The sequence below is a fragment of the Asparagus officinalis genome, chromosome 1, assembly GCF_001876935.1.
Source record: "Asparagus officinalis chromosome 1, Aspof.V1, whole genome shotgun sequence".
Lineage (NCBI taxonomy): Eukaryota > Viridiplantae > Streptophyta > Magnoliopsida > Asparagales > Asparagaceae > Asparagus > Asparagus officinalis.
In genome coordinates this window covers 65,200,859-65,224,352 of record NC_033794.1, presented here as the reverse complement: position 1 = coordinate 65,224,352, position 23,494 = coordinate 65,200,859, and the positions used below count along the sequence as shown (strand labels likewise).

The 23,494-nt window shown below is 36.1% G+C and overlaps 1 protein-coding gene and 1 long non-coding RNA gene across 2 annotated transcripts; both read left to right on the top strand.

Annotated features, from left to right (window-relative positions):
• LOC109825315 (pentatricopeptide repeat-containing protein At3g12770-like) lies at positions 6,800 to 9,267 on the top strand. The gene is given in 2 exon segments (XM_020392156.1): positions 6,800 to 8,389; positions 8,391 to 9,267. Coding segments are annotated over 2 exon segments (1,740 nt in total). The 5' UTR covers positions 6,800 to 7,019; the 3' UTR covers positions 8,761 to 9,267.
• Positions 10,325 to 13,096, top strand: LOC109825311. Its single transcript, XR_002242972.1, has 4 exons — positions 10,325 to 10,678; positions 11,672 to 11,740; positions 12,350 to 12,438; positions 12,542 to 13,096. It is a non-coding gene; the product is annotated as an uncharacterized LOC109825311 (long non-coding RNA).

Here is a 23,494-nt window from a genome sequence, read left to right as displayed (position 1 = left end):
ATATTTCTTCTTGCATTGCTTCCTCCCATTTGGGTATGCCTTTGGCCTCACTGTAGGATTCAGGTTCATCTTCACAAGAATCGCCCACAAGAAAGCATGAAGTAACAGTGCAATGATTTAGGTGAACTTCATAATCATCTAAATAACCTAGCCTTCTACTTTGTCTAGATGACCTTCGTGTTACAGCTTCAATAGTCTCAACTTGTTGTGTGTTTTCTCCATGTGGCTGAGTATTACTCTCCTTTTCGCTAGATACAACATCATTAAGTAAAGGCACAAAATCAGTAGTGCCAGTGCCTGCACTTGCATCAGCCTCATATGATGATATTTCATCAAACACCACGTCACGAGATACAACCAGTTTCTTTGTTACTGGATCCATAGACCTCCATCCTTTCCTGTGAGTATCATAACCAATAAAAATACAACGCCTCGCCTTGGGATCAAGTTTAGTCTGATTACTTTTCAAGACATAAACATAACAAATAGAACCAAAAACACGAAAATAACTCACATCAGGTTTGTAATGATATAATGCTTCAAAAGGAGATGGTTCTGTTCCTGGCCATGGAGGTAAGCGATTAATAACATGGCAAGCTGTTTGAATAGCTTCAGCCCACAACTCTCTTGGAAGATTTTTAGCATGTAACCATGACAAGCACACAGTTGTAAGATGTGCCAGCTTGCGTTCAGCGACCCCATTTTGTTGTGGGGTTTCTGGGCAAGTTAGTTGACGTTGAATTCCATGTCCCTTGCAAAACTCAAAAAATTGATTGGACATGTACTCCCCTCTATTGTATGTGCGCAAACACTTTATAGGCAATCCAAATTCTTTCTCCACCTGCTACTTAAACTGAATAAACTTGGACAGCGCTTGACTTTTATGCTCCAAAAAATATACCCACCAGAAACGAGAGAAATCATCCACAATAACCATCACATATTGAAACCCGGTATAGCTAGGTGTTCTCGTCGGTCCCATCAAATCTGAATGAACCAACTGAAGTGCTGCAGTAGCTTTGTTCTCTGAACTTGGAAATGGAAGACGATGGGATTTTCCATATTAACAACCAGAACACACTATGTCAGAGTGAACCTGCTTTAGAAGAGGAACTCCATGAATAAGCTTCTTTGTAGAAATCTTTTGCAGCAATTGATAGCCAACATGACCCAAGCATGCATGCCAGATTGTAGCATTTGTATTCTCACTTGTCTTTTCTACATAAGCATCACTTGCAGACAAAACATATAACGATTCTTTCTTTTTCCCTGTAAGAATAACGTTAGCTGAGATATTTTTTATGTCAGAAAGAATTTGTAACTCATCTGGACCAAATAAAACATACCTCCCAGAATCAGTTATTTGAGAAACCGAGGCGAGATTCTTCTTTAAACCGGGGACATGATACACATCTTTGAGAGAAACCCCTCCATCATCAGCATTAAGATTATCTTTTCCTTCTTTCTCCACAGGATGTATTGAATTATCAGCTGTCACAATTACTCTCTTCCCACAATGAGGACGAATGTCAGAAAGCAAAGAAGCATTTCTCGTGGCATGATGAGAACAACCAAAATCAACTATCCACTCCTTACTATAATCTAAGGAAACATTAGCTTCTATTTGTGCGTTGGTTTGGTGCATAACAGATGTAACATTAGCTGACTGATCAACCGCTTCAATGGATAAGCAATGCTCCCATTTAAGCTCTTCAGAATCAACATCTTCATGCACAACATTTGCTTCTTCTTCTATGTGCTTGACTCGACAATTTGGCTTAATATGGCCTGGCTTGCCACAGCGATTACAAACAACCTTCACACGACAATCACGTTTCAGATGTCCTAACTTTCCACACCTATAACAGCTTTTTGAATTTCCTCCGGACTGCCTAACAGTTTTGGTCTGCTTGCTGTCACTAGAAGCATGCTTCGGATAATAATTCTTTTTCTTCCTATCCGTTGCGTAAAGCACATCCTCCACTTGAGAGACAGACTTCTTACCATTGCCCATCATTTGTTTCACCAATTCTTCCTAATTTTTAAGAAGATTTTCCAAATCAATGATGGAAGGTTGAGTTGGCCACCCTTGTATCGAAGAGATAAAGGGCATAAATTCCTTGCGTAGTCCCTGAATCAGGTAACGACGCAAACATGCATCACTGACTGGCTCCGTCGTATCAAGTTCTGAAATTTCAGCACATAAGGTTTTAATCTTCAAAAAATATTCCAAAATTGACATAGAACCTTGTGTCATTTGAGCAAGTTCATTCTCCAAGAACTGCAACCGCATCGTGTTCTTTTGGGTGAATAGTCGTTCAAGTGTGCCCCACACTTGTTTTGGAGACTTCACATCACGAACATGCTCAATATATTCCTTGCTGATTGATGATCACAAAGCAAATAAGGCTTTACCGCACTTGATCCTCCACTTTCTTCGCAACTCGGCATTTTGTGATGTATCTTCTGGAATTACTTCTTCCTCACCAGAAATCAACTCCCATAAATCTTGCCCTTGTAGATAAGCTTCCATGCATAGCCTCGAGTAGTTGTAATTACTACCATCAAGCTTTTCTACAGATGCACCGTTGCCTGCATTCATCATGATTGGAAAATTAAATCAAACACTTGATGAGCAACCTATGCTCTGATACCATGAAACAAATTTAAGAAAATAAAAAGAAGAAGAGGAAGAAGTGGAAGGAACCAGACTACTTTATTAACTTGAAACCATAACTTATACCAGGACTACAACGACAACACCACTAACAAAGATAACAACAAAATAAAGGTAACAACCCACTAACTCCACTAACAAAGACTGCAACAGACTCCTAGAAAAGTGGCTAGTAAGTTTTAACTAATTTGCAACAAGGAGCACAGAGGACGAAGTGTTTTGTTCTGGGAGATTAATGGATTATATTGGTGGGTCAAAAGCTTTTTGTTTGCATAATCAAGATTACTATAGATATGGCTGCCTTGGTCTAAGAGATGTTTGTTTACAAGAAAGGAAAATAGAAGCATCATAAAAATAAATAAATATTTTAGGGGAGAAATATTGCTTAGAGATTGCCAAGTGTCAATATAGCAAACACGCCATGTGTTAAAAAGCATCAGGCTTCTTCTTTACTAGATAATAGTGATAGATAAATATAGATATGGTTGACTTGTTTTCATGAGAGGAAAAAAGAAACAGGAGAAAAATAAATAAATATTTTGGAGGAGAGATATTGCTTAGAGATTGCCAAGTGTCAATATAGCAAACATGCCATGTGCCAAAAAACACCAAGCTTGTTTGTTATTAGATGTTAATTAATAGATTCTTCTCAAGATAGGTGTATTGACACCCAGTTCCTAGTAGCTTCTAAAAAAAACTGTGAATAAAAGGTTTGTGATTGAGCATGCTTGGTGGCGTTGTTGTTCATTTATTAGCATGTACTAGTTTTAGGCCCATGCGATGCACGGATTTGTTTAATATACAAAAATTGATGTAACAAGAGAATGCAAAATAAAAATAATAATAATATATAAGTAGTCAGAACTGAGACAACCTAAGTTGCATATCTAGTTTGGAAAATTAGAAAGTTTGGAAAAGTTGAATAAGTTTAAGATCATATATAGTTTGAAAATTATAAATGTGTAAAAACGGTATTCATAAATATGGTGGGAGTTATTTTATTACTTATAAGGTAGAAAAAATTCAAAATTAAAGTGAAATGTCAAAAAAGTACCAAAAATGGGTAAACTTAAAAAAATTGAAAAAATGAAAGGTTTGGAAAAATGTAAACATGGGAAAATAATATTTGAACATTTTGTGCAAGTCATGTCAATACTTAAACCGTTGATAACTTTACAAAGAAATTGGTAAAATAAAAGTGAAACGTCAAAAAACAAAGAAAATATAATACCTATTATATAAGGGGTGTATGACATCCACCTGACGAATAAGAGACAATGTAATACCTAAATCACATAAAGTCAGTGTAAAAAAAATTGTATATGATTTCAATTTAAGAACATCATCAAACCATAAGAATACGACATAAGAAGTACTCAATTAGTTAAATAAAATACAACTTTCACATACTCTATATAAACTATTTTTTTCTACAGATAAAATATAAACTGTAAGATTATATGTTTAATAGGAATCATAAACTGAAAAAATTCCCTATCAAATTGATAAAATATAAACTGTAAGATTATATGTTTAATAGGAATCATAAACTGAAAAAATTCCCTATCAAATTCCCATGAACAAATGATAAGTATATAATCCACATATTATCATCAGAATGATTAATCAATGGAAATATGTAAATAAATAGATACATATAAAATACAATTATATTATTTACAATTTTTTTAAAAGACAATATCTACCACCTAGGAAATCTTAAATAGCTATGAAATTTTATGCTTCCTGGCATCACGCAGAGATCATTGACCTATAAAATGAACAAAAAATATAGGAATAAATTGGTTAAGAAATTAACAAAGAGAAATTACCATTCCAAAGATTGATCAAAGAAGGTTGTAGAGACTACGAATAAGAGAGATGCGGAGGGAGGACATCGTTTGCTGGAAGGCTGAGGCGACTGGCAGAGGAGACTCAACCCAAATAAAAATTGAGAGAGAAAGATTCAACGCAGAGAAGAGTCAAGAGAGATGAATGTTCCTAGGAAATGAAAAATTGGAGATTAAATATGAAATTGAATCAATTTTCATGTGAAATTGAAGGAATATGAAATCCCTATAGGCATTTGAAGAGACAGTTGAAGGAATATGAAATCGCTCAAGTCCAACCTTCTGAATTTGTTCGAGCTCGCATCATGGTCGGTCGAAGATGATTCACAACAGTTTGGAGGAAAAAATGTATATATGTAAGATGAGGAGGGGAGATATTAAAGGAGAAATTTAAACCTAAGAGGTCAAAATAAATGTAGGTCACAGGAAATTAAAGCAGAAGATGAAAGGTTGTTGAAGATACAAAGTATTGCTATTTTCAAAATACAGAGGAATTTTGGAAACCGAAATTGATGCAACCAAGATTTAATTTTGGAAACCGGATTTGGAGGTATTTGAAGAGGCAGTTGTAATTTCCAATTGCATCCTAGCCAATAGAGATTGGGATGAAGAGGTGAAGAGGATCTTTAATTAAGTGTGAAAAGAATTTAAAAAGAAAAATCTTAGAAGCTGCCACGTGGCAATAGACTGCAGGTAGGTTATTATTTTAGTAGTATATTATTTTATTAGTATATTAGTATATTGATGTAGATAGATTAATTTTTTTAATTTTTTATTTAAGAAAATAATTTTAAAAAAAGAGTTTTTAGTTATAGATATAGATTTTTTGCCATGTGTCATTTTTGCCAAGGGCCGTTTTCAAGGGTAAGAGTTTTTAGTTATAGATATAGATAGTATATAGTATATTAATGTAGACAGAGTTATTTTTTTAATTTTTTATTTAAGAAAATGATTTAAAAAAAGAGTTTTTAGTTATAGATATAGATTTTTTGTCATGTAATATTTTTGCCAAGTGGTGTTTTCAAGAGTAAGAGTTTTTAGATATATATATAGATGTGATATGGTCTCGTATGAAGTGAATGTTAGAAGCCATAGTTACGGTTTTGACACCTTGTACGAAATGAATGTTAGAAGCTATAATTACGTGTGTTGACACCTTGTGTGATATCATTGTTAATATAGGAAACGGTGCAACAACTCCAGTTAAATCTAATTAGAGTTTATTACACCCATCTTACCCTAATATTATGAGAAGTGCATATCAAATACGAGTACTCCACATGCATAAACAATGTTTGAACAATCACCAGTTTGTGTAAGTTCCTTTATTAACTCTTTCTGCAATTAATATTTCTAATTTTTCTATTATTTTCATTTGAGCACTATTATCTTGTAGCTTATTTACCGTCAATTTGAGCTAACTTCCATTTCATTATATTTTATATTTATTGGATTATTGACATCTACAAATTCGCCCTTGGGATTTCACTCCTTTCAAGGTACTTGCTGGATTAAATCTAATGGTCCACCTGTTTTCCTTCCTCAGGTCGTTAATGTGAAGCAGATTGTTTGACTTGATTAGTCGAGGATAGAACATGAAAAAATAAAATAAGTTATATATATATATATGAAATGATCTTTTTAAAAAAATTGATAAACAAATAGTGTACTAATATGCTTAGCATATTATTCTAGCGGATACATCGCTAGAGTGGTGCATTGCCGAGTCATATGTTGTTTCAATCGCGGGGCGTAACATCGAGAGTTCACCAATATTTTAAGGAGGATTTGGTCATTTTGTCATAAATAATAAGCTTATTCTAACGTTTTAACCATGTATTTATCTAAAAAAAAAACATATCACATAAACAAATTTGATGTCGATTTTGATCTTTTCCATTTCACTTTAGAGTCAGATCATTTTTTTATATAATGATGTTTCACTTTGCTCTTACAATTAAGACCAAAAGCAAATCCATCTTTGACAAAAATGGTGCTACGTGATATCACTTTGCTCGCCCAAAGCTTAGATAAATGTTAGGATTAGATTGCTAAAAGATGCTAATATATTACTGAAAGATGTTTGCTTAGTTTCGTGTGATATAGTGATTGTAATATGTGGTTTTTTGGTTGTACGTTCATATTATTGAATTTAAGTGCAAATATGTCCTACTTTGACATACATATATATATATTAAAAAAATGTGTAACTGATGAATTGCAATGCAAAATAGGATGTCAAATTGACAGACTTTTCTCTATGCTGCGATTATATTGCTGATAAATTTTGAGCTTGGGCTTCAAACGGAAGTTTAAGCATCTTTTTCAAAATATGAAAACTCTTCAGATGTAATTGTATAATTTTCTCAACTTCTCCAAATTCTCGGATCAAAACGGTTATGTTCGCACAGGGATGGATAGGTCACGTCATTGAATATCTGTTTAAACCGTCGTCTCAATCCCCCGGATAAAGAAAGAGCCACCCGCTCCGAATGTCACTACCTTTCTTCTCCTCTCTCCTCGACTCCTCAATTCACCCTTCCCAAGTCTTCCAAATCCACGCTCTCATTCTCACCTCTGGGCTCTTCAACTCCCACTCTCTCACCTCAAAACTCCTTCAATCTTCCTCTAAGTTCAACCAACTCCAGCATGCTCGCCAACTGTTCGACCAAATTCCCCAACCAAACATCTTCGTCTATAACTCAATCATCAAACTTCATTCCAATCACAACCTCTTCTACCACACCCTCCAATATTACTCCCAAATGATAAGAACAAATATGGGCTTTGACAGGTTCACTCTCCCGCCTATTCTCAAGGCATGCACAGGGCTTTCGAGCCTCAATTTTGGTCGTTCCGTCCATGCCCTTATCGTGCGTTTTGGTTTTGAATCAGATACTTTTGTTCAGAATGGGCTAATATGGATGTATGCAAAGTGTGGTGAAATTAAACTTGCTACTGATGTGTTTCATGAGTTGAAGAGTAGGAATGTGGTTTCTTGGACTTCAATTATAACGGGTCTAACTCAAAACAGGTACCCGTTAGAAGCACTCCGCATTTTTCAGGCTATGAGGGTTTCATCGGATGTTAGACCCGATTTCATTTCATTAGTTACTGTGTTGAAGGCATATACTGATGTTGATGACTTAGGGCATGGGAGCTCTGTTCATGGATTGATAGTGAAATTGGGGTTGGATGATGAAATGGATTTGGTTATTACTCTTTCTGCTATGTATGCTAAGTGTGGCCAAGTGCTTGTTGCTAGGTTGTTGTTTGATACAATGCAGAATCCCGATGTGATTCTTTGGAATGCCATGATTTCTGGGTATGCAAAAAATGGATTTGCCACCGAGGCGGTGGACTTGTTTAAAGAAATGGTTGCAAGAAATATCATACCCGATTCAATTACAATAAGATCGGCAACCATGGCCTGTGCTCAAATAGGCTCACTTGAAGTTGGAAAATGGATGGAGAACTATACTTGCAAAAGTGAGTATAAAGATGACATCTTTGTTAAGACAACTATCATTGATATGTATGCTAAGTGTGGTAGCCTAAGCAACGCTCATCGAGTTTTTGAAACTATTAGAGATAAAGATGTGGTTGCTTGGAGTGCTATGGTTGTCGGTTATGGATTACATGGCCATGGAAAGGAAGCAATTAGATTGTTCAATGAGATGATAACTGTAGGAATCAAGCCAAATGATGTCACATTTGTGGGTATTTTGTCGGCATGCAATCATGCTGGGCTAGTTGCTGAGGGCTGGAAATATTTTGATTCAATGAAAGAGTATGGAATTGAGGCAAGACATCAACATTATGCTTGTGTTGTGGACCTTCTTGCTCGAGCTGGTCATCTGGAAAAGTGTATGGGGGGCATTGTTAAATGCCTGTAGGATCCATAACCATGTTGAGTTCGGGGAATTGGCTGCAGAACAAATTTTTGATCTTGACCCGTTGAATGCTGGTCACTATGTTCAGCTTTCTAATATATATGCTTCTACTGGAATGTGGAGTGGTGTGGCAAGAGTCCGGGTACTAATGGAGGAGAGAGGAGTGGCAAAGGAAATTGGAAATAGCTTTATTGAGATCAATGGGAAACTTCAGTCATTTCGAGTTGAAGACTTGTCCCATCCGAGGTCACGGGAAATATTCTTTGTGGTTGATGAATTAGAGAGGAGGATGAATGAATCTGAGTTTGCTCCGCATATTGATTTATATTGCGCATATTGAATGAGGGGAATGAAGGAATGCTTTTCAATAACCATAATTCTAGAACACCAATTTGCTACCAATATATCAGATGGAGAGAAAGGAGGTACTGGTCAGAGATGTCACTCACCTCCGTCACTTTGTCGGAGTAAAAGTATAACTCTCAACTCTTATCATAACTCACAAAGTTTTGGTGTAGTGGAGGACCTTTAACATGATATCATAGCAACCCGGGTTCAAATCCCACTAGCCATGTATTTAATGATGATTAAAATTAAGAGATGTTGCTGCGTGATTCTAGATTTTTGCCCATGGAAAGAGCGCTTAACTATAATCCTTAACCCGCGCCGTGACTCTCAGAGTTATGGTGTAGTAGAAGGTATCTTTAACAACCTTAAAGCTGAGTTTTTGTTGAAATAATTTCTGAAGCTCTCTGCCATATTCTTCAGATTTTGTGGCTTCATCTCTTTTTAAAGAACATCAATGTTTTCATGGTTAACCATTTTAATGCTGACCACAAGAGAAGGACAGTGTTGAGTAGCGGGAGATATTGAGCAAAAAATCTTTTAAATTATGTTACTAGCAAGAAATCCATGCACAAGATTCGGGTGCACAAAGTGCTGCTCATGCTTATATATTCTGCTCACTTAATGTGTGGGACGCGGCTTAATGGCTTAATAATGAGATTCCTGTGTTATTACTTATGTTTTCTGCTAATACAACAAATACGAAGAAGCATACTACCTACACCAATTCATATCGAAGAAAGGCCAATTTCCTAAATTAAGTAGTATGTAATAGAACCATTTTTTTTCTTCTCTGTAAAATACATCTAGCATGGGTATGCAAAATCTATGCAGCACGGATAATTTGACCCAAGGGATGTATTCAATACCTGATGGATATGCGTTTGATACTTCTTTCTGACTTGACATAAGATTCGAAATATATCCAGACACACCAAAGATATACTAAAAACTTATCCAAAATAATGAATGATGGATTAGCAATTCTATCTGATTTCCAAAGGCATTGTATTTGTACAGTTATTCTACTTTCTAAGTGAGAAACTCCTAATGACAAACATCATTGCTGATGCAACTGTTAATCTATATAACTTGAAAATTCTTTTAGAAAGCTTTTAACCCTTAGAGATGATGCTTTGAGATGTGTAGATATTGAGGGGCAATGTATTATGTGGAATGAAACTAAACCCCTATTTAGTACTTATTCAGCCTATGCTACTCTTAGTGGTAATCTGGATCTGAAAAAGTTGGTTCCCTTTAGTGTGAAATAGGTATTGTGAGGACGTTGTACGTACAATATCTCTTCACTAGTACAAAACGGATCTGTTAGACAAGTCAAAATAGCCCAAACGGTCAACACCGTTTGGGCTAATATATCCCAAACGGTTAAAACCGTTTGGGCGACTGAAAAGTCTCAAATAGAGCTCCCAAACGGGTTAAACAGTTTGGGATATTTTAGCCCAAACAGATTCAACCGTTTGGAAGCTATGTTAGGGTTTTTAAAAAATAATTTTGTAATTAATGTTTTCTAACCCGCTCGTTCGCCCCCAAACTTTTCACGAGTGGCGTCCAAAATTTTCAACCAGCGGCCAGCAGCGCCAAATTTTCATCCCCAAATTAATATCTCACCGCACTCTCTCAAATCCGCCTCCACCTCTTTCAAACCAAAAAAAAAAACGCCCCCCTCTCCCAAAATCTAGGGTTTCTCTCGCTCTCTTGAGCCCCCTTTTTCTGGCTGCTCTCGCTCTTCTACTTCCTCAATCCCCTCAATTTCTCAAGCGGACTCTGATTCTTCTCTCGTCGACGGTGACCAGATCCCTGATTCGTCACCCTAGTTCGGTTTAATTCGCTCTGCAAATTATTGTCATTTGAAGATGTTTTGGAGAATCCCCAACTTCTCTGCTTCGTCTCCGGTGAGTATCAATAACTAATAGAACTTTGATTTGTGTCTACGTTTGAATTCTAGGTTAATTTGCTAGATTTGTTGGATTGGTAAAATTTAGGTTGCTTTACGTGTCTTTTGTTCAATTTCATTGGTAAGCCGTAGGCTTTTTCGTGTTTCAAACTCAATTCAGCTTTGCTATTAGTAGATTGATTTAATGTTTTTTTAAAAAAATTGATTTTTGGGTCTTTTTGCAGTAGGAATCCAACACCTGTTTACAGAATAAGTTTTCTTTAAGAGAAATTAGGGTTAAACTGACTAGATATTGACTTTGGGTAGTAGTTATTTAGTCAGTTGTTTATTGGGGCTTCAATAAAATTGCTCGGAGGCCATGACACTGATGACCATAGACCTGTGTGGACTAAATTTTATATAAATTACTTGATCGGTAAGTTTTTTAGTGAGTCCAATTTTAGTAGTCTGGAAAGAGGACTGATGAAAGGTATTAAATTGATGAGCAGCGAGCTATATAATATGCATAATTAATTTTTATGAACCAAATATAGAGCTATTCACTGAGTATAGCTCTCTGTGTAAACACTGAGTCATTAGTTTGGCGTTACCTTTTATTTTGGGTTAGTTTCTGATGTGGCTTATTTGATGAATCCTTTTCTGAACTTTAGTATTGAAAGAAGACCAATGATTTGTAGCGAGAAATGTTGATTATATGTCACCATCTTCAGCTAAAACTAGATTCATCTGCTAGTAGGCCTTTTTTTGTTTCAGGCATAGTGCATTACATTAGGCTTGTTCTCATATTAGTTTTTCAAGTCTTGGTATTTCATTTTAAGTTGAACTAGACTGGTCTCTTAAACCATCAAAACTTGAATATTCTGTTAACAAGTATGTCACTGTTTTGGGATCTGACTTTTATCATGTCTTGGTAATTCTTTTTTCTTAAATATATCTTTAATCATCATTCACATATTATGTTATTCATGACTGATACTGCATTTTTTTCCAGATTGAGTCCATATTGGACAAGGAAAACTTCACGCAGGAAGAACTTCTGGATGAAGAAGATATGATTCAAGTATGCAAAGCTTTAAACACCCACCTTATAAATTTGTAATATATATATATATATATATATATTTTTTTTTTTCTCTTAAAATGTTTTCTGTAATTGGAAATTTACTTATTGAGCAGAGAAGAGTTGAAATTATCACTTGTTCATTCTGGGTTGGGTGTAGTAGGACTAGTTTTGATTTTAAATATAAACAGAAAATAAATGGCTTGATTGGTCCATTCTGTTGGTTGGCGAGCAGTGGTATTTCAATAATTCCTATGCTGATTGGCTTTTTGGTTTCAGTCATTACTGATCCTTTCTTTCTGCTTCTTCAACCTGAGAACTTAATCTAGTTTCAAAATATTTTGTTTCTTACGCGCATGCTTTTCTTCGTAGTTCACTAGAAAATACAGGCAGAAAGCTTATGTATATAATTATTAGTATGTTCTACTAAATAGAATACGTAAGTCCATCCAAGGTAGTGGCCTATGCAACCAATGCTGAATGATGTCTGGTTTTGAAGGGAAAAGGAAACCAGCTTGCAAATCGGCGAGCAAATTTTTATGTAACTTTATTCATAAAAAGTAATATTATAGTGAGAAAATGGACTAACTTGATACTTTATGTATCCAGCCTTAGAGACAGAGAGCTCAAGTAGAACAATTGGTGCAATATATTGCGGAAGATGCTCCTGCAGATGCTGAAAGCAAGCGAGCCTTCAAGTATGCTTTATTACTATTTTAAATTGTGGCTGTTGTATTCTTGGATTTCAGTGCAGTTTTGTTTCTGTTTTTTCTTTTTCACTAAAGTTATTTTGTGAACCAGGTTCCCTTTCATTGCTTGTGAAATTTTCACTTGTGAGATTGATGTTATTTTGAAGACATTAGTAGAGGACGAAGAGGTAGCTGATTGACAAAGTTCTGGATCAGCAGACACATCATCATCAGGAACAGAGAATACTGCAGTCATCGCCGCTGGTTTAGCTCTAATATCAGTTGCTGCAGTATTGGCAATTCTTCTACAAGTTGACAAAAAAACACCTCAAGTTCAGAGTACAGAGTACTCTGGACCTCCACTCAGTTACTATATCGGCGAGTTCAAGCCTACAAGTATTGTAGAGGCTGCAGTTATTTCTAAGCCTCAGAGCTCTCCAACTGTAGAGGCTTCTGCTCCTTCTGAACCCGAGATTGCGTCGAATGTGCAGTCTGAAGCTGATGCAAGTGCAGCTCCTGAGGTCCAAGTTGAATTGAAGGTGAAGGGTGAAAGTTCAAGTGTTGAAAATGTTTCTTGATTGGATGGATCAAGCCACTCCTATATTATATTTTGGATGTATGAGTCATTTTGGATATTAGAAAAATATATATAATATTGGATGTTTTTCATTGTGTATGTATATATAATATTGGATATTTAGCATTGTTTGAGTATTTTGGTGTATGTATATATTTTTGATTTCAATGTGATATATTGAGAAATTATTGTGTGAGATGTGCATATTAAATGTAAGCAGGTAGATATTTAAAATACGGTTACACCCGTTTAAGATTTTGCCCAAACGGTTACAACCGTTTGGGAGACCGTTGTGGAAAACTCTTCCCTAATGGCTTCAGCCCAAACAGTTTTTTTTACTCGGCCAAACGGTTGTAACCGTTTGGGACTGCATTTGTCCAAACGATTACAACCGTTTGGACAGATCAGTTTTGTACTAGTGCTTATTTGAATAATAACAAGAACGAGACGTGAAAATCAACCCAAAAGGTGATTTCAGGTTGTGGACCATCGATGGTGCACATTGACCATTGATGATGACCACGAGACCATCAATGATTCCCTTAAATCATTGATAGTGCAAATGTCCAGTGATGTTTAAATTATCGATGGTGTCCTCTACCATTTGATGGTCACTCAACACCATCGATGGTTGAGGGCCACCATCAATGGTTGAGATGACTAATTCATGTTTTTAGCTTTTGATCTCAGCTATCTGTTGCATATCAAGATCCAAACGTCTCCCACATTTTGTGTATTGTTTTCCTAACCTAATTAAAAGAGAAAAAGAGAGAGAAAGAGGATGAAGACCTATGGTTGAGTTTGGTGATCAAGGAGAGCCTTTCATGGTTCACTTGGATCATTCGAAGAACAGTTTGCAAATCAAAAGGGCTGTAAAGATCATTTTGTATTGAGCTTAATTGTTATTTATTTTTCTTTATATATTGAACTTCTTTTATGGTGCATTAAAGCAGATTGAATTGAGGCTTCGGACTAGCTAGGGGTCAATAATTGTCCAATATGAAGGGGTTATACAAGTGTGGTGGTGATGGAACCGGACTATCGGTGAGGGCCCGAATTTGATGGCATAGTTCCATAAGAGGTTTGGGGTGGAGGAGGGGACTGAGGGTACTTAAGAATACTAGACTACTGAGGAGGTGCATCAAACATCCTCCAGAGAGACCTAGGAGGGTGAAGAGGAGTATGCTCTAGCTCTAAGAGCTAGGACCAGTGGGAACAATAGCGGTTGGTGGTGGTGGTTATGAAGGAGATGTTCCACCTGGGGGCCTAAAGGTGATAGAGGAGGCTACAGAGGTGATTATTCTATCTAGAGATTGTTTGGGTCAGAAATTGTTTTCTTCATCGTATAACTCGTTATAACTTTGATCATTACAACAAGTTCAAAAAGATTGGTCTTTTTATAATACCTTTACACAATAAAAATAAAAATTATATTCTCCTTCAAATAACATACAGATCCTATTTATTAGTCTCTGTTTGCATGGGATCATTTGCCTGTGCCGGGGTTTATCCGTGGACCGCCTACGAATCAGATCCGGTTGATAGAAGACTAAATGTTCGTTGCTTCACAAAGGAAATAAGAACAGAAGTGATAATCTCGACCAAACGAGATTACGACTCTTCTTGAGATCAAGTCCAAGCCTAATCTCAAGGCATGAGGGGATGAGCCTCAGATCTCTCAAAATCCACTCTTTATGGCCCTCGTCTCTTATGGGGGGATGGGCCTGATCTAAAGCGAGATCCACTCTGTCAAATCGCCAAGATCTGCTAGCCTCCTATGAAATTTGTGGTCCTTGGCTCTGCAATTTGACAGAACCTCACCCTCTTTGATTAAAATTCGCCCCCCGTGAAAGAAGACCCTAGGCTTGTATTTATAGGGCTTTGGATGTAAGGTACTTGGATAAGAATGAATGATTTAGGCATATCTTCAGTTGACAATGGCCTAACCATGTTTATGGATGATATCAAGTCAGTTGGGAACCTTTGGAACGAAGAAATCCTAAAAGAATCACCCGAAAATGCATTTTGGGAAGTCAGGTGCGTCGCAGGTCCTGGTGTCCTGAGCGGACGCTGGACACTGGTTGGTGTCTCGCGTGATCGCGGGTCACTTCGGGAGTTAGCCATTTTTTGGCCTTTCGGACTTGTAGTTTTTGCCGTTTTTGTGTATCTTGTCGTTTGGTTGACTTTTACGCTTCGCTGACTTGCTTCATGCGCTCGTTAGCTTCTTTACAGCTTTAGATAATCCTCTTTGACTCGGATAATCCTCTCCGACTTAGATAATAACGTTCATCATTTTCTCTTAGTCTCGAGCTGTATTCGAACACCTATAGATATTTTTAGACGTCTACAAATACCCCCTCAAAAATATTTCAGACTCATTCTTTTATAGAGGAGTCTGAAATGCTTTGGATAAGATAGGCCCTGTTTTCAACCTCTTCAGTATTTTGTGGAGGAGATTGCGTAGAAAGACCTATGAATTGCTTTAATTCTTGACTTCTTCAGCCTTTAGTCTATTTAGTATTTTGTTGAATAGATGAAGTTCTTTCGACGCTGCGTTTATCGTCTGACCGTTATCAAAATCTTGAGCTGAACTTGGTGTGTAAGTTTCTGACTTAGCTCGTGTCATTGAGTTGACATTGAACTGATCGTCTTCTTCAGGAATTCATAACTGAATCGCAATTGAACTCCCTGGAATCATCCTTTAACCCAAAATTTTTCCTTAGCCTTATTTTGGCAAATTTGTCGATGCGTTGATCGACATTGACCTTTACTGTAACAAAAGATGGAGGATTCAATTTGTCGATGTGTTGATGCGTTGACCTTTACTGTAATAAAATAAAAAGCAAGAATAAAAAGAGAAAAATCAAGAAAATAAAAGATGGAGGATTTAATTAAAGATATGAGTGATTTAGAATTGAATCCACTAGCTAATCTCAATTATAAAATACAAACTATTTTCTTTTTATCATATTTCAACTTAGATTTATTAAGCATAGACTATCAAACCATTTAAGGAAAGTATAACCTATCAAATTATCATCTAAGTCAAAATAAAAATCATGATAAGAACAACAACAAGATAGTAATCCTAGAATTTATAAGTATAACCTATCAAACCACTCAAGATAAACATAGATTATCAAATTCTTCTTCTATCAATTAGTTCTCTAGTTGATTATCCTATACATGATCATTTTAAGTGTAAGAGAATAATTTGCATAACATAAAGAAAATTAGACTAGTTTTATACAATTCTAAGATTACTATAAGAATTAATTTCACATCTTAAGAAATAAAAGAAAGAAGAAAAAGAACTAATTACAAAAATAAAAAGAAAAATCTAAACTATAAACAAGAAATAAATCTAACTACAAAGAATTAAAATCTAAACTACAAAATAAATTATAAAAATTAAATGCAAGAAAATAAATCTACTCTACAAATTAAAGTGCAAAAAGAAATAAAAAGATAAAAAAATAAATCTACATTACAAGCATGAATGTAAATCTAACTAATAAGCAATAATAAAGAAATTACTAAAAAATAAATCTACATTACAAGCATGAATGTAAATCTAACTAATAAGCAATAATAAAGAAATTACTAAAAAAAGAAAAAAAAAATGCAAACCTTCAAATTGCTCTTCATCTCCATCCTCATCATTCAACAAAGAGGAGAAAAACAATTTAAAGTGGAGAAAAATTCTTTTGTTGATTGTAACAAAAAGTTACAATTTTTGGAAGGTCTTCTCAATTAAGAGTAACCCTCCTCTCCAAATAGAGTTACAAAATTTTTCACACATCTAACCCCTCACTCTCTACCCCTATTTATAATAAACATTAGTGAATGAGAACCCTTGGATCGAAATTTTATCCAAAAACCATGAATTTCAGCCTTTGATTCGTAACAGAATGACAATGGCATCGATACCAGCATCGATGCGGGCATCGATGTGGGCATCGATGCCGCGCTGCAATTGCAATCCGCAGCTTCTTCTTCTTTTATGCTTTGGGCTTGGGCTTCTTTGACATTTCTTCTTCTTTTGGGCTTTCATGCTTGAGTTCTTCATTTAATTAGTGGGCTTTGTTAAGAGAAGAGATATTGGGCTTTTATTTTTGATTAACCTGCAATTAAAGATAAAAATAATTATTAGTGATAAATTTATTCATGTAAACTAGATAATGAGTGTATAAAATTATAATAAAATATGATTATCAAATACCCCCATATCTAAACTTCTGCTAGTCCTCTAGCAAAGAAAGAAAAAAAAAGAAAATCTAACTCACTTTCGCAGGAATCGTGGTTGTATTTAGCGCATACAACAAGCCTTTAAGCCCCTAGGTTACCCTAGTGGACGAGTTGTAGTCTCGTGAGGGTTTGCAGTGAATATACCCACAAAATTCGGTCAACTTGCTAAGTTAAATAAGTCAGTAAATAACTAATTATCTTTGATATATTTAGACATTCTAATTGAAGCTAGTTAATAATCAAGAAAACGTTTTTATATATAACTCCAATGTAAATCCCCTAGAAAATCTTTTTCATTATAGCAATACAAAACCAAGTCAAATCTTAGAAATTTAATTAAAAAGTTTTGAAAAGAACATGCCAACTCTTTGTTTTAAATAACTTTCAAGTCTCTTGATCAAAAATTGTTTTTCAAGACCATATATACAAAACAACAATATATATAAAAAATGGTTAGTGTTATAGATATATATGTATAATTTTTTTTTCACTCTTTAATTCTTGGTGATTGTTTTCTATTTTAACGGGCTTTCTAAGTGACCATTTAACGAGTTTTGGGCCAATGAATCCCAACCTAATTGGGCTTAGGTCATTAAGTATAGAGATACTCCTTGGGCTTAATTACTCAGTCAACTTAGGCTTTATAAGATAGAATCACCTTGAATTCAAGAGTTTTTTATTGTGCTCATTTTTTGCACTCTTCTTTTATAAGGTTAGTTTTTTTTATATATATATGTGTGCATATATATATGTGTGCAAGTATATATAGTCTGAAAAAATGTATAAATCAAGATAACTTAAAAAATATATTTTCAACTCTAAGTTAAGCATGCAAAAATTTTATTATTTTTAATTAAAAGTCTAAGGTAAGGCTTAAGTAAAGTATACTACTTGAAAAATCATTTCTTAAGAAATTTATTTGGAGTTATCATAAAAGGTGAACTTGAGTATATCACTAACTAGGAATTAGAAAATTTAAAATCTATCAATTAGATCAATTATTACTTAACTCTATTAATTTGGAAAGTGACAATAATTTTATAATTTTTTTAAGAAAAAGGAAAAAAATAACTAAAAAATAACTAATTCCCACCCCCACACTTAAATTTTGCATTGTCCGCAATGCAAATTCGTTGATGCACAAAGTAAAGCAGATAAGAATTGAAGAACTTATATTTGTTCAGTCGACCAAGAACAATGATGATAAATATCTGCAATTACTGTTAGTATGAGGATGAAGAAATCAAATAAGAGTGAAAAATTATAATTATTTTTTTTATTTTTTTATTATTAGTTTTTTACAGATAATGTGGTTCATGAAGAACCAACACCTCTTCCTCTCCGAGCGTAGAAAATTCTAAAAATGGTTTTAGACGTTGACCATTTATTTTAAAAATATTACCATTTTTAGGATTTTCTATCTTTTATTTTAAAAATATTACCATTTTTAGGATTTTCTATCTCGACAGCCCCATGCGAAAAAACTTGTTTGATAATAAATGGACCTGTCCATCTTGATCTCAATTTCCCAAGAAAAGATGTAATTTTGAATTGTACAATAAAACTTTCTGTCCTAGAGAGAAATTTTTTCGTAAAATTGATTTGTCATGAAAAATTTTGGATTTCTCTTTATAAATTTTTGAGTTTATGTATGTATCATTTTAAATTTCTTCTAACTCATTTATTTAGAGCAATCTATTTTTACCTGCCGAGTCTGAGTCAAAATTTAGCTGTTTGATAGCCCACATTGCTCGATGTTCCAACTCCACTGGTAGGTGACAAGCTTTTCCAAACACGAGCCTGTACAGTGACATCCCCAAATTAGCCTTGAAAACTGTTCTATATGCCCACAGAGCATCACATAATTTTACAGACCAATCTTTTCTGTTATGATTAACTATTTTTTCTAAGATTTATTTGATCTGCCTGTTTGTGACCTCTACTTGATCACTGGTTTGGGGGTGATAAGGAGTTGACAATTTGCGTGTGATTGAATATTTTCTCATCAAAGCTTCAAAAGAACGGTTATAGAAATGTGTACCGTTATCACTGATGATCGCTCGGGGTACTCCAAACCGTGCAAAAATATTCTCATTCAAAAACTTAACAACGACATTGTTGTCATTAGTTTTGCAAGCTACCGCCTCAACCCATTTTGACATGTATTCAACGGCTACTAGAATGTACACATTTCCAAAGGAATTTGGAAAAGGACCCATGAAATCGATACCCCACAAATCAAAAAGTTCAACAGATAAGATGGGTTGTAAGGGCGTTATATTTCTTCTAGTGACTTTTCCTAAAAGCTGACAACGGTTACAGGTTTTGCAAAACTCGTATGAAACCTTGAAAAGAGTGTGCCATGATAACCCACATTGAAGATTTTTTTCGGCTGTTTTTCTTGGGCCAAAGTGGCCTCCACATGCTTGCTCATGACAAAAGGATAGAATACTCCTAGTTTCTTCAGTAGGAACACACCTCCTAAAGATTTGATCAGGATAGTATTTGAACAGATATAGATCATCCTAGTAAAAGTATTTTACTTGGGAGAGAAAACGGGATCTATCCTGTTTAGACCAATAAGAAGAGATCTGGTTCATGACTATGTAGTTCACAATGTCGGTGAACCATGGAACATATTGGATTTGGAGGAGTTGTTCATCAGGGAAATGCTCATTGATCGGAACGGTTTATGTTGGTGCATTCGGGAGTCGAGAGAGGTGATCTGCTAAGGGGTTCTCTGTTCCTCTTCTGTTAAGAATTTGAATGTCAAACTCTTGAAGTAGGAGAATCCATCTAATGAGTCGTGCTTTAGCATCCTTTTTGGTCAAAAAAAACTTTAGTGCGGCATGATCTGTGAAAACTTTGGTTAAGGAACCGATGAGGTAGGACCTGAATTTTTCTAAGGTAAAGACTACAGCTAAAAACTATTTTTCTGTGACAAAGTAATTTTGCTAGGCATTATTCAGAGTCCTACTGGTAAAGTAGATCACATGTGGTTTTCCATCAAACCGTTGTCCTAAAACAGCAACAATCGCAGAATCAGATGCATCACACATCAGTTCGAAGGGTAAGGTCCAGTCCGGTGCATGAATGATAGGAGCTGTGGTCAGCTCCTTTTTTAGATATTCATAAGCTTTGAGGCAGTTGGGAGAGAAGACAAATGATGTATCCTTGGCTAAGAGATTGGTCAAGGGTTTAGCAATTTTGCTAAAATCCTTGATGAAACGTCGGTAAAAACCAGCATGACCAAGAAACGATCTAACATCTTTGACAATTTTGGGAGGAGGGAGATTAGAAATAAGATCTACCTTAGCTTTTTCCACTTCGATTCCCCTATTGGAAACTACATGTCCTAAGACAATTCCTTGTTTGACCATGAAATGACATTTCTCCCAATTGAGAGTCAGATTTTTCTCCCTACATCGTTCTAGGACTAGTTTAAGATGATGCAAACATTGGGAAAATATGTCACCAAAAATAAAAAAGTCGTCCATGAAAATTTTGAGGAATCTCTCTACCATGTCAGAAAAAATACTAATCATGCAGCGTTGGAATGTGACTGGTGCGTTACACAAGCCAAAAGGCATGCGTCAATATGCGAATGTTCTATACGGGCAAGTGAAGGTGGTTTTCTCCTGATCTTCGGGAGCGATAGGGATTTGATTGTAACCTGAATATCCATCCAGGAAACAATAGAACTCATGTCTTGCTAAACGCTCTAACATTTGGTCAATGAATGGAAGAGGGAAGTGATCTTTCCGAGTGGCTAAGTTGAGTTTTCGGTAGTCAATGCAAACTCGCCATTCAGTTTGGATCCGAGTGGGAATCAGCTCATCAGCCTCATTTTGGATCATGGTGATCCCAGATTTCTTTAGAACAACTTGGACCGGACTCACCCATGAACTATCAGAAATGGGATAAATGATCCTATGATCGAGACATTTCAGAATGTCTTTCCTAACAACTTCTTTCATCACCGGGTTTAACCTACATTGAGGATCTCTAGTAGGTTTGGCATCATCTATCAAATGGATTCGGTGTTGGACAATGGTTGGACTAATCCCTTTGATATTAGCCATGGTCCATCCAATGGCTTCCCTATTCTCTCTTAAAATATCTAAGAGAGCTTCCTTTTGACTGGTAGTTAACTCAGAAGAAATAATGACTGGTAAAGACTCGTTCTCCCCTAAGTAGGCATACTATAGATTTTTAGGTAGAGGTTTGAGCTCTAACTTAGGGGGTTTCTCCACAGATGGGTGAAGCTAGACTCGGGGTTATATCTCCAAAGGTTCTCGTTGCCAGCCAACAGTAGAAATATGATTAACTAGCAGATCTAACTCTAGTTCGTCATCAGAAGACTCCACAAACATTAAGTCAGATGCACTTGAATCTGACACACACTCTCCCTATAGGCTGTCTAAAAATCACAACAGATAGCTTATCCCCATCAAACATCAACAATGGAGGTTACAATTCAACGACTTCCAGATGGCTACAATTTGAAGACTTTCATGTAGATCGATAAATGTTACAAATCAACGACCTTCACGACAACCAATGAAAGCTCTGATCAATGGTCTTCACAACCAATAATGAGAGTTTGTAATCTGACGACTCTCACATTTCAAAGAGCTAAAGCAAAGATTACCAAACAATGATCGTCGCGACGCTCTGACAGAAGAGATTACAAGCCAATGATCTCTTCAATCCAAGATGCAAGACTCATCCTTGCATCCCAGAGGTGAAGCACAAGTGGCCTCATTCCAGAGTCAAAGCTAAGCAAATGCAGCTCCTAAATGCTACAAACGCAGCTTCCATTCGCTGCCAAACACAGTTTCTAAATGCTGCAAACGCAGCTTCCATCCGTTGCCAAACATAGCTTTTAACTACTATCGCCAACACAGCTTCCAACCGCTGCCAAACGCAGCATCTAACTGCTGCCAACGCAGCTTCTAACAGCTGCCAATGCAGGTTCCATCTGTTGTCCAACGCAGCTCGCAAACACTATGTTCAAACGCAGATTTCATTCCAGAATGCAGGATTTGTGTTTGACTCGTTCAAACATGAGTTGAACGGTTCCAGAAACCGTTTTCTTCCCATGATCTGAGGGATTTCCGCACCCACTTAGGAGCGGATTAAGGAGGCGGTTACACCCCATTCAGCCCCACTTAGGAGTGAATTAAGGGGGCAGTTATACCCCTTAATCCCCTATAAATAACTGAAAATTCAGTTTAGTTGAGGGCTCTTCGGCTTGGGCAGATCAAAAGAGATCTTTGGGATCATTGAGCATTTTCAAATCTAGAGATTAGCAAAGGGCATTCTTTGGCAACAGGAGCTATCTTCGTTCTTAGCTTGTCTAACTAATTACGGTTAAGATCATTCAACTCTTTTACAAGAGTTTAAACTCGCTCTGAGTTATCAATTCATTCAGAGTTTCAAACTTGCCACGCAAGTCCTCCACAGCGTCAAATCATGAGGAGAAGATTATGTTCCAGTGAAACAAGATGTTCGAATCGTCAACGGAGAGCAAATTCGATACGAGCATTCGAAGAAGGCACTCCATCGCTACCGTGAAGAACCCAGAATTAAACAAATGGGAGAATCCAGATCATTCTCCTCTCTTTTGTAATCGGAATTCAAATTGTAATTAAAATCAAGAGAATACAAATCAATTTTCTTTTATTTTATTTACTACAAAAATTTCACCAAACAAAAGATGGCGACTTTGCTGGGGACGAGCTTCTTTGACGAAGAAGTGGTGGCGCAATCCAACGTTCATCTCATTGGAACAACTGTCGAAATTCTTATTGTTGAGGTTGATCAAGCTAAGTATGAGGAAGTTCTTTCCTTTAGATCCCTTAGCCCCAAGGCTATACGCAAGATCCACAAAGTATCCAAAGAGATAAAAGCTCTAACTGCTCCAATTGCAGCCGAATCACCTAAGGAAGATCTCTCCTTTGGGTTAGATTGCTCGGACAGCCCCTCCTCCGATGGAGTGGGCTCAGCTTCAGCCAAACCCGTGCCAAGACAATGAGTATCGGGTCACAAGAGGCCCAATGAGGCGACAAACTTGATCAACACAGATGGTGACGTTGCTACAAAGGCCTTGAAGCAGGCTAAGAAGAACGTCGCTCGATGAAGGAGGAGATCCCTACGACGAGCACATCTCCGTGAATGTCTGTAGGCGTCAAAAAATGCCGAAAGATATCCAAATACAGCTCAAGAAGGAATTCATCC